Source organism: Enhydra lutris, unplaced genomic scaffold (genome assembly GCF_002288905.1).
Source record: "Enhydra lutris kenyoni isolate GAN:26980312 unplaced genomic scaffold, ASM228890v2 scaffoldscaffold4, whole genome shotgun sequence".
In the NCBI taxonomy this organism is placed as follows: domain Eukaryota; kingdom Metazoa; phylum Chordata; class Mammalia; order Carnivora; family Mustelidae; genus Enhydra; species Enhydra lutris.
The window spans coordinates 59,755,009-59,769,082 of NW_019154088.1; the positions used below are offsets into that span (position 1 = coordinate 59,755,009).

The 14,074-nt window shown below is 43.5% G+C and overlaps 1 protein-coding gene across 2 annotated transcripts in view; it reads right to left on the minus strand.

Annotated features, from left to right (window-relative positions):
• Positions 1 to 741: 741 nt before the first annotated feature.
• LOC111162581 (estrogen receptor 2) overlaps positions 742 to 14,074 on the minus strand; it is a 54,254-nt gene continuing 40,921 nt past the window's right edge. For both annotated transcript variants that reach the window (XM_022527087.1, XM_022527094.1), the window contains 2 exons: positions 3,274 to 3,454; positions 742 to 928 (listed from right to left, as the gene is read on the minus strand). In XM_022527087.1, the coding sequence (XP_022382795.1) occupies positions 742 to 928; positions 3,274 to 3,454 (368 nt within the window). The remainder of the gene's footprint in view (positions 929 to 3,273; positions 3,455 to 14,074) is intronic.

The following is a 14,074-nucleotide window of genomic DNA, read 5'->3' on the forward strand; positions in this document are numbered from 1 at the left end:
AATCCTCCATAAAAGTGATCAAACACATAAATGCACCCCAAATAATGAGCAGGCTCTATGAATGCAAATCAAGAGGAATGAAACGCTATGGAGATGGCAGCAAGGTCTAGGGGAAGGGTGTGGCTCACCTCCCAGCCCCACCACTGGCTCCCCAGGTCATGATCCCTCCAGCCTTCGACAGTAATAGCAATATGTGACTTCAGTCCTCACAGGCCTGTGACATAAGTGTGTGGAACTAGTTCATTCACTGCCATGGTTTTCCATCCTACCATCCAGTGGCCCTGAAGAGAGCAAACGGAGGTCTGTGTAAGGGCAGATTAGGCTGCTCGATAAAGGTTAGTCCACTTCCATAAGGTCCCCAGTGTCTCCCCTCTCTATACACCTTGCACAGCGGATTTCCACCATTCATTCCCAAACCTTTAAGATGTTTTCCAGAGGGGCAGAAGGGAGATGAGAAGTAAGAAAGGACCACACTGAGATCCTAAGAGGCTGAGCATGAGGTGACATCGGCACTGGACATGCCCCCCGGAACCAGGGAACACTGCGGCTTTCTCACCCGACTCTGGGAAGTGAGGCATTCGGGTGCAGGATGGTACCCGGCTGGGCCTGCCATAACCGAAGGGGGGACGACATGAGCGAGACGACGAAGCCTGCCCATCCCAGACAGAGCTCACGGTTTGCACTGGAGATCACACTTCGGCCTCTGACCTCCTCTGTGGCCTGTTCGCCTCAGACTGGGCATCACTGGGACGGGTGCTTCTGGGAGCCCTCCCTGCTCTTACTCTCCTCTGCTGTGCTGCACTCGGCCCTAGCAAGCGAGGACTTGTGCCCGCGAAGCGTGTGGGCATTCAGCATCTCCAGCAGCAGGTCGTAGACTGGGACCACGTTTTTGCATTTCATGTTGAGCAGGTGTTCCATGCCCTTGTTACTGGAGGACAAAAAGACGTTGAGAGTCCTTCCTGGGAGGCAGCCGTGGGAACTTCAAGATCTTCCCCAGCTCTCCCCCAACAAAGCCGGTCTATCCTCCGCCCCCTAAATCTCCCCCAGGATTTCTTCTAGGGCTCTTGCCTCTGGCTCCGTCAGTCATCTACACTTATGGGCAAGGACCTTAGTGTCCTATCACCACCCACCCACAGTGGCCCGACAGCACCTGGCAGAGGGCCGGGAATTCTCATCGTGCACAGCAGCTGTGTTCTACATAGTTCCACTAACACTGAATTAGCAAATACATTGCTTCTGCGGGAAATGCAGGATTATGTGCCCAAGGCTCTGGTCCCAACATTTTCATCATCCGGTTAATAGCGAACCTTGGTGTACCTGTGTTTTTGTTTAAAGACACCTTATTTGGGACACCTGGGTGGCTCAGTTGGTTAAGCGGCTGCCTTCGGCTCAGGTCATGATCCCAGCGTCCTGGGATCGAGTCCCGCATCGGGCTCCTTGCTCAGCAAGGAACCTGCTTCTCCCTCTGCCTCTGCCTGCCTCTCGGCCTACTTGTGATCTCTCTTTCTCTCTCTGACAAATAAATAAATAAAATCTTAAAAAAAAAAAAAAAAAAAAAGACACCTTACTTAACATGAATTGTTGCTTCATTAACATTGAACTCACAGTCGATGCTACCACAGCTCATGCGTGAACAGAGCTTACCCAACACGCTTATTTTCTCCATAAGGCACATCACAGCCTTCTTGAGCTTAGGAACACTGAGCTTCAGCACTCTGCTTGGGGGCCATTTACAGACCGTGGACTCACCAACAAAAAGCACAAAAATGTAAAAACATGGCACTAACTAGACCACACAAAGGACATTTCGTTATAGTATGAGAGCCGGAACAAGAACAAAAGGGTCCCCTTGCTTGACCTCAGTTGGGAATGTAAGTGTGGGCAACTCAAATTTTTTGCCACCCTGAGCTTGTCCTTGAAGGACCACAGAAATGCCACTAAGTATGGATTCAGGGGTTACAAATAAGTTTTTAAAAGTAGTCAAATTTGCAGAGCACCTGGGTGGCTTAAGTCAGTTAAGTGTCTGCCTTAGGCTCAGGTCATGACTCAGGGTCCTGGGATCGAGTCCAGCACCGGGCTCCCTGCTCTGCAGGGAGTCTGCTTCTCCCTTTTCCTCTGCCTGCCACTCCCCTGCTTGTGCTCTGTCTCTGTCAGCCAAGTAAATAAAATCTTGGAAAAAGGGGCACCTGGGTGGCTCAGTGGGTTAAAGCCTCTGCCTTCAGCTCTGGTCATGATCCCAGGGTCCTGGGATCGAGCCCCGCATCGGACTCTCTGTTCAGCGGGGAGCCTGCTTCCTCCTCTCTCTCTCTGCCTGCCTCTCTGCCTACTTGTGATCTCTGTCAAATAAAATAAATAAAATCTTTAAAAAAAAAAAATCTCGGAAAAAAAAATAGTCCAATTTGCAAATAAAGACTCTGTGACTAATGAGAGTGGGCTCTATCTGTTCTGCAAATGGTTCTGTGTCAGTAATCATTCAAGAGGAAACAAGGCGGATGTTGCTTCGTTTCCTCCCCTTGTTATAATTCTTGAGGTGAATACTGTCCTTCTCCACAGCCTCTAGACTCTTCCTCCCCCTTGGGTAGCAATGACCTTCTGTCCTCACTCCCCTCTGCCAGCCCCAGAGCAGGACCGCCCTCCTCCCAGGAGCCATCAAGCACTGAGCATCTCTAAACCAGCACAGAGCCATCCTGCTACACCCGTCCCCCACCATCAGCATACACTGAATGCACTCTCCTCGCACCCTGGCCTTCCGAAACCCGTGGGCCTCCCCAGTTCCCTCAGATCTCATTATTAACGTCCTGATGCTGTTGCTGAAAAGACCCACTCCCGGGGAAGGCTTCGGGCACGTTCCCAGATCCCTAGCCTGAGGAGCTGATCTAGAGGAGCTGAGTTTAGCCTCCTCAAGCAAATGACCTCAGAGTGGTGGTGCAAGGAGGGGTGGCTGTTCACATCAGGAGAGAAGCGGCCCCTTTTAGAATTCCATAAATAAGCCCAAACCCCAGCAACTAAAAAACAGGTGAGGAATGCCATCAATATCCTATATGGTAGCACATGACATTCGCCCAGTGCCCACGGTGCTGACCTCCGGCCACAGCTGCGTGCACTGATGAAGAACGCCCCCCCTTCCCTTTCAGAGATTTATTTGCCTTTAGAGGTCAAAATTCTGCCTTGTCACTCTCAAACCTGCAAACACTCTCCCCGAAGCTCTTAGGCCTTTGCAGGGCACAGGCCCACCCCCACACCCCCAGCGGAGCGGCCCCCCAGGGACTGTACCTGGCGTGTCGAACGTGAGAGAGGAGCATCAGGAGGTTAGCCAGGCGCACGGGCTGCTGCTGGGAGGGAATCCCGCTCTTGGCAATCACCCAGACCAGAGCGTCGGTCACCGCGTTCAGCAGGTGAGTCAGCTTCCGGCTGCTCTCAGCCTCCTGGCTTGCTGCGGCCAAAGGGTACATACCTGGACAGAGTGACAGCCACAAGTCACCACTCTGAGACAAGGAAATGGAAGTCAGGGGCTCAGCCAGGAAGCATGGCTACGTTCTCCAGAAAGGGAGCCAGACTGATCTGGGTTGTTCTGGGATCTGCATGTGTGGTGATATCACTGGCCCGTGATGTCCTTCCCCGAGACCCAGCCCCGTCGCCAAGCCCAGATGGATGCGGACCAGTCAACTGGTCTCTCAGAACACCAATGGCCACAACTGTGGCCTCTCGGAGCAGAAATCTAGTAGCCTGAGGCCATTAACCTGGTGTGTCTCAGCAGTAGCAACAAATACACAGACAGAGGTGATGAGAAAGTGAGATCAATCCTACCCTTCCCCACCAGGAGGGTCCCTCATCTAAGGGGAGTTTAACAGACAAAAGACCAGGGCCATCCAGCCTGCCTGGGCCCCGTGCAGACAGACTGAGCCCGTGGCCAGGCCCATGGCATCACACCTCCAGTGGCACCTTGCTGGGGCAGGAAGACCATCTCTAGTTCCCTGCCCCAGACCAGTTTCCCAGCTCTTTGAGTGCAGCTCCTCATTGAGCAAACTCTGCAGGCACAGGTCTCCGAGGTTCCCAAAACCAGCGCAAGAGGGAAGTTGCTTCCCTTATCCTGCCGGGCCCTGCTCTGTGTTTAATTCCCCTCTGACTCTAGGGTCAGATATCCTGTAGCCTCCCACTACTTGCACATTAACAGCTCAGGTCAATCATCTTGCCCCCACCTCCCACTCCAACTCCTCCCATTCTGGAAGCTATTTTGGAAATAATTAGCTTCTCTACTAGGCTTTCCTTTTCAAAGTAAGAATAAAGGGGGAACTCTGTGAAATCCTCAGGGGAGCTGCTGGCTGTGGGCTAGAAAGATCATGGGGATCAGCACAGTCATCCATATCCATGGCTTGGGGCAGTTTTTGTTTCTCTATTTTTATTGGCACTTGCAGTTCAATTAAGATAACTCAATTCAGTACAGTTCAGTTGAGGCAAACGACATCCTGAAGTACAATTATGCAAGTGTTGGGCCTCCCCATGCCCCGGGGCCATGTCCCTCCACATTGTCAGACTACGCAGATTTCAAATAGTCATCTTCCTACAACAGCCCACAACCGCTTCCCTAACTCCCTGCTCATCTTGTTCTCCAGTGACTCTTGCTAGCCTTCCCCCGCATCCTCCAAACTCCCACTGAATGCCACAGCAGGTCCCCTGCTCTCCCACCACAGGGGAAACAAGCCCCACCCTTGACCCAGTGCACCCCCTTCTGAGCAGCCAAAATGCAGACCTGCTCATGTGACTCCCTTCCCAGCTCTTGGGCCCAAGTCCAAACCATCTGGTGCAGCTCTCAAGGGTACCAGGCCTCCCTCTGCTCTTTTCATCCTCATTTCCCACCACACCTCACCTTGAACCCCACTTTCAACTCCAGAGCACATGGCACACAGAACATGCTGAGCTCTCTACTTAGGAACTCTCTCCCCCTCCTCCTCCTCTCCACCCTCCCTTCTCTTAGCTACATCCACTCCTCCTTTAGATCCCAGCCTGGTGGTGACCTTCCTTCTGGAAGCTTCCCTGCCCTGCCTACCACCCCACCCTAAGTCTACCTTGGATTCTCGGAAGCTCTGATGGTGCCCATGCACCCCCAGCAGAGGGCACCCTATCGTCCCAGATCCTGGATCCCCTTGTACCCAGCCCGTGGCCACCTTCCCAACCCTGAAAGACACTGGACAGAAGCCCTTTGAGAGCACAAACCCTGTCTGCTTATCCTTATATCCTCATTACCTAGTGCGATGGCTGGCAGGGAATAAATACCCACAAATGGAAGAATTAGGCTGAATTCACATGGGTTCCGATATTTGCGTCATTGTAGCCAATCACGCCATCATAATGGAAATGATCGACGTGCTTGTTCCAGTCTGCTCTGCTACATGATGTGTGCTCCATGGAGGTCTCCTGCCTTAAATATGTTTTTGGATTCGAAAAGGAGTTAAAACAGTCTACCAGTACTTGTGTCAATCCAAAGTGACAAAGTGAAAAAATAAAAATACTCAGCTAGGGTACAAGTGTTCATAGCAACATCACACATGATAGCCTAAAAGTGGAAACAAACCAAGCATCCATTAGCTAAGAAATGGATAGACAAAATGTGTTATATCCATACAGCGGAATATCACTCAGCCAAAAAAAGAACAAAATACTTGTTTGTGTTTTGTTCATGCTACAACATGGGTGAACCTTGAAAACCTGATGCCAAGTGAAAGACGCCAGCTACAAAGGACGATGTTTTGTATGGTTCCATGTTGGGCCTATCTGGAATAGGCAAATCTATACAGACAAAAAAGAGATGACTGGCTGCCTAGGAGTAAGGGTGAGACAAAAATTAGGTAGTGATAGCTAATGAGTACAGGTTTTCTTTTGGGGTGATGAAAATGTTCTAAAATTGGTTGTGATAACGGGTACCTAAGTCTATGGATACACTAAAATCCACTGAATTGTACATTTCTAATGGGTGAACTGTATAGTATGTGAATTCCTCCTCATAAAGGAGTACCCATTGCCAAGGGCAAGCCCTGGGTCTTCTACAGGCTGTAGGGGCAGCACAGCTCTAAAAAGGACCATCATTGTCAATCACTAACACGGAATCTGGGGACAGGAGTCAGCCAAGTTTTGGAAGGGCTCTATCAATTTTAGATATGGCAAATGCTTTTATATGCAAAAAGACTAACCTATTTAAAACCATCCTGGGAGGGAACTGGGCTGAAAAATATCCATTTTGCTGCCTCTTCGGTTAGCAGTGCCATGCCTGTACTTTGGGCTCACCAAACATGTATTTACAGAGTAACTGTTACGTAGCGGGCTCTGGCAGAGGCAGGAGACAGGACACAAAGCCCCTCCCTCTAGGATGCTCATTGCCCAGTCACACAGGGAACAAAAATCAATCTCCTCTAACCCACCCAAAGTAAAAACATTATGACTCATTCCAGAACAAAATTAAACTACTTTTCATGAAACTAAAGCAGCACAGCATCAAAGGCGAGATCTTGGCACCATGCCCCAACAGACCAAAGAAAGTAAAATAAAAACAAACACATAATCTCTCCTCTTTATCACCTGGCAACAGCTGTGTGTTCCTCTCACTAACCCACCTGTGGACTTCTGAGCAGCACACGGTGGGCGTGGGGGGCAACGCCCCCAAGATCTGCCACATGCTATGTTCAAAGGATGAAGATATACTGAAGGGAAATAAATCAGAAGATCTAAAGTGTTTAATAAAGACCCCGGAATACTAACCGAAGGAAAAATGCCTGGTTTTTAGGAGGCACGTGTCATGTTTGTTTATTTGCTTTAAGGAAAGGAACCTCTAGCCGTGACCCATCCCTCTATCACCATCTCCTACCCCAGCACCATAAGAACAGGCTGGTATCTGGGAAGTGCCCATGATATGAAACCAGTAGGCTGGTGTTCACAACGCTTGGCCCCCACATTCTCGATCAATAGAAAGGCCCCTGTCTTGCCTCTTCCGCACCCTTCTGTGTGTCTGTTTGGGGCTCTGCCTTCCACCAGCCGACTTCACCAGGACTCTCCCCAAAACTCAGAGTGAACCAGGGCTTGAACTGATGTGTCCATCATCTTCATGACAAAGAGGATTGCCCGGTTCTAAGCCTCTATTTCTTTCATTGAACAAATAGTCTAATCCTCTTTAAGCCTGAAAATTGTTTAAATAAATAAACCTATTCCTAATTTTAAATATTTTTAAAGGCTATCTGTGGATTAATCCCACTCTATATCCTAGATTCAGTCCAACAGAAGACTTACTCAATTGTTTTTTTGTTTTTGTTTTTTTTAAAGATTTTATTTATTTGACAGACAGAGATCACAAGCAGGCAGAGAGAGAGAGGAGGAAGCAGGCTCCCCGCTGAGCAGAGAGCCCGATGCGGGGCTTGATCGCAGGACACTGGGATCATGACCCATGCCAAAGGCAGAGGCTTTAACCCACTGAGCCACCCAGGCACCCCAAGACTTACTCAGTTTTTTCAGATTTCTGGTGATAAGATGGCTGGTCCCACTACTCTTAATTTGGATATTATAGTGTATACCCCTATTCTAGACCAAAAGAATGTTATCTAGTTCACTTTGACATTTTTATCATTTAGAAGTCACTGGCACATACGAAAACTAAATAAATATTTACTGAATTGAAATTGGATAAAAAAATTAATATTCATCCCATATTACATGCACTATTAGAGGAGATAAATAACCCTAAAGTATGCAGCTATTTAAAATGTAACTACCAGGGCGCCTGGGTGGCTCAGTGGGTTAAGCCGCTGCCTTCGGCTCAGGTCATGATCTCAGGGTCCTGGGATCGAGCCCCGCATCGGGCTCTCTGCTCAGCAGGGAGCCTGCTTCCCCCTCTCTCTCTGCCTGCTTCTCTGCCTGCTTGTGATCTCTTTCTGTCAAATAAATAAATAAAATCTTTTTAAAAAAATTAAAAAAAAATAAAATGTAACTACCAAGGCATCTGCCTTCCACTCAGGTCATGATCTCCAGGTCTTGGAATTGAGCTCCACATGAGGCTCCCTGCTCTGCAGGGAATCTGCTTCTCCCTCTGCCCCTCCCCCTGCTCATGCTCTTGCGCGCACACATGCACGCGCGTGCACTCTCTCTCAAATAAATAAAATCTTCAAAAAAAAGTAACTACCTACACCTGAAACAAATATAACTATTTTATGTCAACTGTACCTCAATAAAAAAAAACAAATATCCCATTAAAAATGGGTGATTTCAACAGATACTTCTCCAAAGAAGCTATACAGACCACAAGCAAGCACATAAAAAAAAAATGCATTTCATTAGTTATTACAAAAATACCAACAAACCACAATAATATACCATCACACACCTGTTAGCATGACTAAGGATCCTGCATTCTAGAAAACTCCTCAGTCCCAGGCAAATCTAAATGGTTGGTCACCCTAAATTACATTTAAATAAAATTTTATAAAATGCAAACTAAATCTATAATGACAAATTCTATTGGGGGCTGCACAGAATTGGACAGGGGGAGGAAATGTAGAAGGCAGAAGTTATGCAGAGGCACAAGAAGCTTCTGGGTGTGACAGATGCATTCACTATCTTGATTGTGGCCATGCTTTCAGGGGCATATATATATAAACATCCAAAAGGCATATAACTGTATGCTTTAAACAAGTACAATTTATTGTAGATTAATTATGCCTCATAGTTCTGCAGTCAAATGCTCTACCACTGAGCTATACCCCTGTGCCTCGTAGTTCTGTTAAAAAATAGTCTTGGCCATAAAAAAATTCGTGTGTGTGTATATATATATATATATACATACATACACATACACGTAACTACTAACCCTGACCTGGCCACCTCGTATGCTGATACCAGGGCAGACCTAACTAACGCCATAATCCCAACCCGAGCTCATTGCTTACACAGGGAAACGAGACACCAACCTATTGAGGAGACTGTCGTCTCCAGACAGCCCAGCACTTACCTAGCGCAGCAAGAAAAGCTGCCAGCAGCAGGTAGCAGCCCTCAGAGACCCTGCTCTCTCCATATGGGACAGAGAACATCCACAGCCTTCTGACTCTAAGAAACCTACTCCATTTCTCTTCTCATGACCCTCAGCCTCGAAGCCCCCACCCTGTGCTGGATATGGTCCCTGCTGGATGATATGTCTTTTCCACTCCGGCCACAATCTGTGCTCCCTTCATCTTTCTTTTTCTGTTTTGTTTTCATTATATTGTTTGCAGATTTGTTGAGGTATAACTGACCTACAATCACCTGCACATATTTAATGGGTATGATTTTATTAGTTTTGATATGTATTTATGTACACACACACACACATCATAAAACCCTAAGTGTAATCAAGACAGTGAACACATTCATCACCCCCAAAAGTTCTCTCACGACCCTGAGTAATCATTCCTCCATCTCTCCCAACTCTCATCCCATCCCCTGGCAACCACAAATCTGTTCCTACTATAGTTTGCTTTTTCCAAAATTTTACGTAAATGAGATCTTATAGTATGTATGCTTTTTTGTCTTCTTTCATTCAGCACCATTACTTTATAAGATTCCTAATGTTACATGTATCTATCAGTGGTTCAATGCTTTTTATTGCTGAGCAGTGTTCTGCTCTACGGTATATCACAGTTTGGGGTTATCCTCTCACCATTTGGTGGGTATTTGGTTTGTTACCAGTTTGGTGCTATTACAAATAGAGTTGCTATGAACATCTGCGTACAAGTTCTTATATAAACATATGCCTTCATCTCTCTTCAGTAAATACCAAGAAGTGGAACGAATGGGTCACCAGGTACATGTACACTTAACTATTTAAGAAAATGCTCATCAGTTTTCAAATAGTTGTACATCCCCCCAAAAAAGGAGTACCAATTTATATCCCCCCAACCCAGTAATGTCTGAGAATTCTCCTTACTCCACATTCTCCCAAACTCTGGATATGATGAGTCTTTTTAATTGTAGCCAGTCTATTGGGTATGGTTTTTCATTGTGTTTTAATTTTAATTTCTCTAGTGAATAATTTTAGCATTTCATGTAATTATTTGCCACCACTGTATCTTCTTTGATGATATATCCATTCAATCATTTGCCTATTTTAGTTCAAGCACCATTTAGTGAAAAGATCATTCTTTCCCCACTACCTTGACACTGTTAAAAATTGCTTCTTGTGTGGGTCTATTTCTGGACTCTATCCCGTTCCAGTGATCTATATGTCAATACATGTTGTTTTGATTACTATGGCTTTAGACTAAATCTTGAAGTCCAATAGGATAAATCGTCCAACTCAGTTCTTTTTCGAAGTTGTTTTGGCTATTCTAGGTTCATTATATTTCCCTATGAATTTAAGAATCTGTTTATCGATTTCTACCCAAAAAAGCCTGAGATTTTTACTAGAATCAAATTGAATCTAAAGATTATTTTGAGGGAGGACTGAGCTCTTACCAATAATGAACCTTCTAGCTCATTAACATATCTCTCCATTTATTTAAAATTTAATTTCTCTCAGAAATATCTTGAATTTTCAGTCTCACACATTTTGTCAAGTTTATTCCTAAGTTTTATAATTCTAATGCTATTATAAATAGTATTGATATTAATTTCAATTATCATTTGTTCATTGCTGCCATGTAAGAATATAATTGACTTTTATATATTGCCCTTTTATCCTACAACATTACTAAACTCATTTTTTGTAGACTCCTTGGGATCATCTACATCAATTAGGATGTTTTCAGAGGTTTACTTCCACCTTTGCAATCTGGATGCCTGTTATCTCTTGTCTTACCTTATTGCATGGGGTGGAATTTCTAGTAAAATGTTAAATAGAATTAGTTAGGTGAACATTCTTGCCTTGTTCCTGATTATGATTAAGTATAATATTAGCTGTAAGTTTCTTATAAATATTTTTATTAGGTTAAGGGAGTTTCCCTGTATTCATAGTTTGTTTAGAGTTTTTGGCAGGAATGGGTATAAGATTTTGTCAGATTGTCAGCAATGAAATTAAATCAGTAATCCAAAAACTTCCAACAAACGAACGTCCAGGACCAAACACCTTCCTAGGCAAATTCTACCAAACATTTTAAAAAGATTTAATACCTATTCTTCTCAAATGAGTCCAAGAAAATAGAAGAGGAAGGAAAACTTCCAAATCCATTCTATAAGCATTACCCTGATACCAAAATCAGTTAAAGACTTCACACAAAAAAAGAGGACTACAGGTAAATATCTCAGATGAACACAGATGCAAAAATCCTCAACAAAATACCAAGATCCTCAACAAAATACTAGCAAACTGAATCCAACAATACATTTAAAAAAATCATTTGCCATGATCAAGGGGGATTTATTCCCAAGATACAGGGTGGTTCAATATTCACAAAACAATCAACATGATGCATATCAATAAGAGAAAGGATAAAAACCATATGATCATTTCAATAGATGCAGAAAAAGCACTTGACGAAGTACATCATTCATGAAAAAAAGCCCTCAACAAAGTAAGTCTAGAGGGAACATGTCTCAACATAATGAGGGCTGTATATAAAAAATCCACAGGGGTGCCTGGGTGGCTCAGTGGGTTAAAGCCTCTGCCTTCTGCTCAGGTCATGATCCCAGGGTCCTGGGATGGAGTCCTGCATTGGGCTCTCTGCTCAGCAGGGAGCCTGCTTCCCCTCTCTCTCTGCCTGCCTCTCTGCCTACTTGTGTGCTCTGTCAAATAAATAAATAAATAAAATCTTTTAAAAAAAAAGAAAGAAAGAAAAGAAAAAAGAAAAAAAAAACCCACAGCTAACATCACCCTTAATGGAGAAAATAAATAAGTAAGAAATAGAAACGGGCAGAAGACATGAAGAGACATTTTTCCAAAGAAGACAGACACATGAAAGATGCTCACCATCACTCATCATCAGGGGATGTAAATCAAAACTACAATGAGATACCACCACACACCTGTCAGAATGACTAAAAACAACAACATAAGGAACACTAAGTGTTGGCAAGGATGTGCAGAAAAGGAACCCTCTTGCACTGTTGGTGCAATGCAAACTGGTACAATCACTGTAGAAAACAGCATGGACATTCCTCAAAAGGTTAAAAATAGAACTACCCTACAATCCAATAATTACACTACTGAATATTTACCCACAGAATACAAAAAACACTAATCCAAAGGGATACAGTCACCTCTATGTTTACTGCAAAATTATTTACAATAACCAAATTATGGAGGCAGTCCACTGAAAGATGAATGGATAAAGAAGGTATGGTATACATACACAATGGAATATTACTCAGCCATAAAAAACAATGAAATCATAAATAAAATCTTAAAAAAAAAAATGAAATCTTGCCATTTCAAACAACATAGGTGGAGCTAGAAAGTATAATGCTAAGCGAAATAAGTCAGAGAAAGACGAATACAATATGATTTCATTTATATGTGGAATTTAACATAACAAATGAACAAAGGAAAAACAGAGAGAGAGAAGCCAAGAAGCAGACTCTTAATTATAGAGAACTGGTGGCTACCAGAGGGGAGGTGCCTCAGGGAATGGGTGAAACAGGTGATGGGGAATTAAGGAACACACTTGTCCTCATGAGCACTGAATAATGTATAGAAGTGCTGAATCACTATATTGTACACCTGAAACTAATATAACACTGTATGTTAACCATACTGGAATTAAAATTTAAAAGTAAAAATAATAAACTTTTAAAAAGTAAAAAACAAAGTATGTGTAAAATTTGGGGTTATTTATTCCTCAAATATTTGATAGCATTTTCCGAGAAAAGCCATCTGGGCCTGGAGTTTTCTTTGTGGGAAGATTTTTAACTGCAAATTCAATTTCCTTAAATACATGGCTGTCAGGATTTTTAGATTTCTTCTTGAGTGAGTTTCAGTAATTTGTGTCTTTTAAGGAATTTTTCATCTAATATTCAAATATATTGGCATAGTTGTTCATAGTATGACCTCATTATTCCTTTTAATATCTTCAGAATAGTAAGGTAACCTCTCTCACTCCTGATATTAGTAATTTGTGTCTTCTTTTCTTTATTCTGAGTAATCTGCCTAGAGAATTATCAATTTTATTTTTCTCAAAAAAATCAGCTTTCAGTTTCCTTGATTGCTATTGTTTTCCATTTTTGTTTTATTGATTTCCACTCTATATCATTTTCTTTTGCTTACTTGGGAGTTTCATTTGCTCTTCTTTTCCCAGTATTCTTAAGGTTGGATGCTAAGGTCATTAATTTGAGACCTTGTTTCTTTCTAATATGGGTCTCAAGTGCAATAAATTCCCCTCAAACTATTGCTTTAGCTGCAACCCACAAATTTTGCTATAATATACTATATATATATAATGTACATTATATATATATATAATATACTATATTTTCATTTTTAGTTAGTTCAAAATATTTCCTTCTATTGCTTTTGTTTTTTTCCTGTGATCCATAGGTACTTAGATGTAGGTTATCTGGTTTCCAAATGTTTGGAAAGTTTCCAAGATTTTTTTTTTTTAAGATTTTATTTATTTGACAGAGAGAGAGAGAGATCACAAGTAAGCAGAGAGGCAGGCAGAGAGAGAGGGGGACACAGGCTCCCCACTGAGCAGAGAGCCGATGCAGGGATCGATCCCAGGACTCCAAGATCATGACCTAAGCCGAAGGCAGTGGCTTAACCCACTGAGCCACCCAGATGCCCCTCCAAGATCTTTTTATTATTGGTTTCTAATTTAGTTCCACTATGTCAAAGAAAATACTTTGTGTGACTTAAAACCCTTTTAATGTATTTAGACTTGTTTTATGAGTCAGAATATGGTCTACCCTGGTAAACACTTCCTGAACACTTGAAAAGAATAAATTTTCTACTGTTGCTGGAGACAGGGTTCTATATATGTCAAGTAGGTCAAGTTGGCTGACAGTATTGTTCAGGTCTTCTCTATATTTACTGATTTTCTGTCTACTCACCCTATATTGATAGAACTGAGAGAGGGATATTAAAATCTCCATCTCTAACAAGAGATCTGTCCATTTCTTCCTGCAGTTCTAC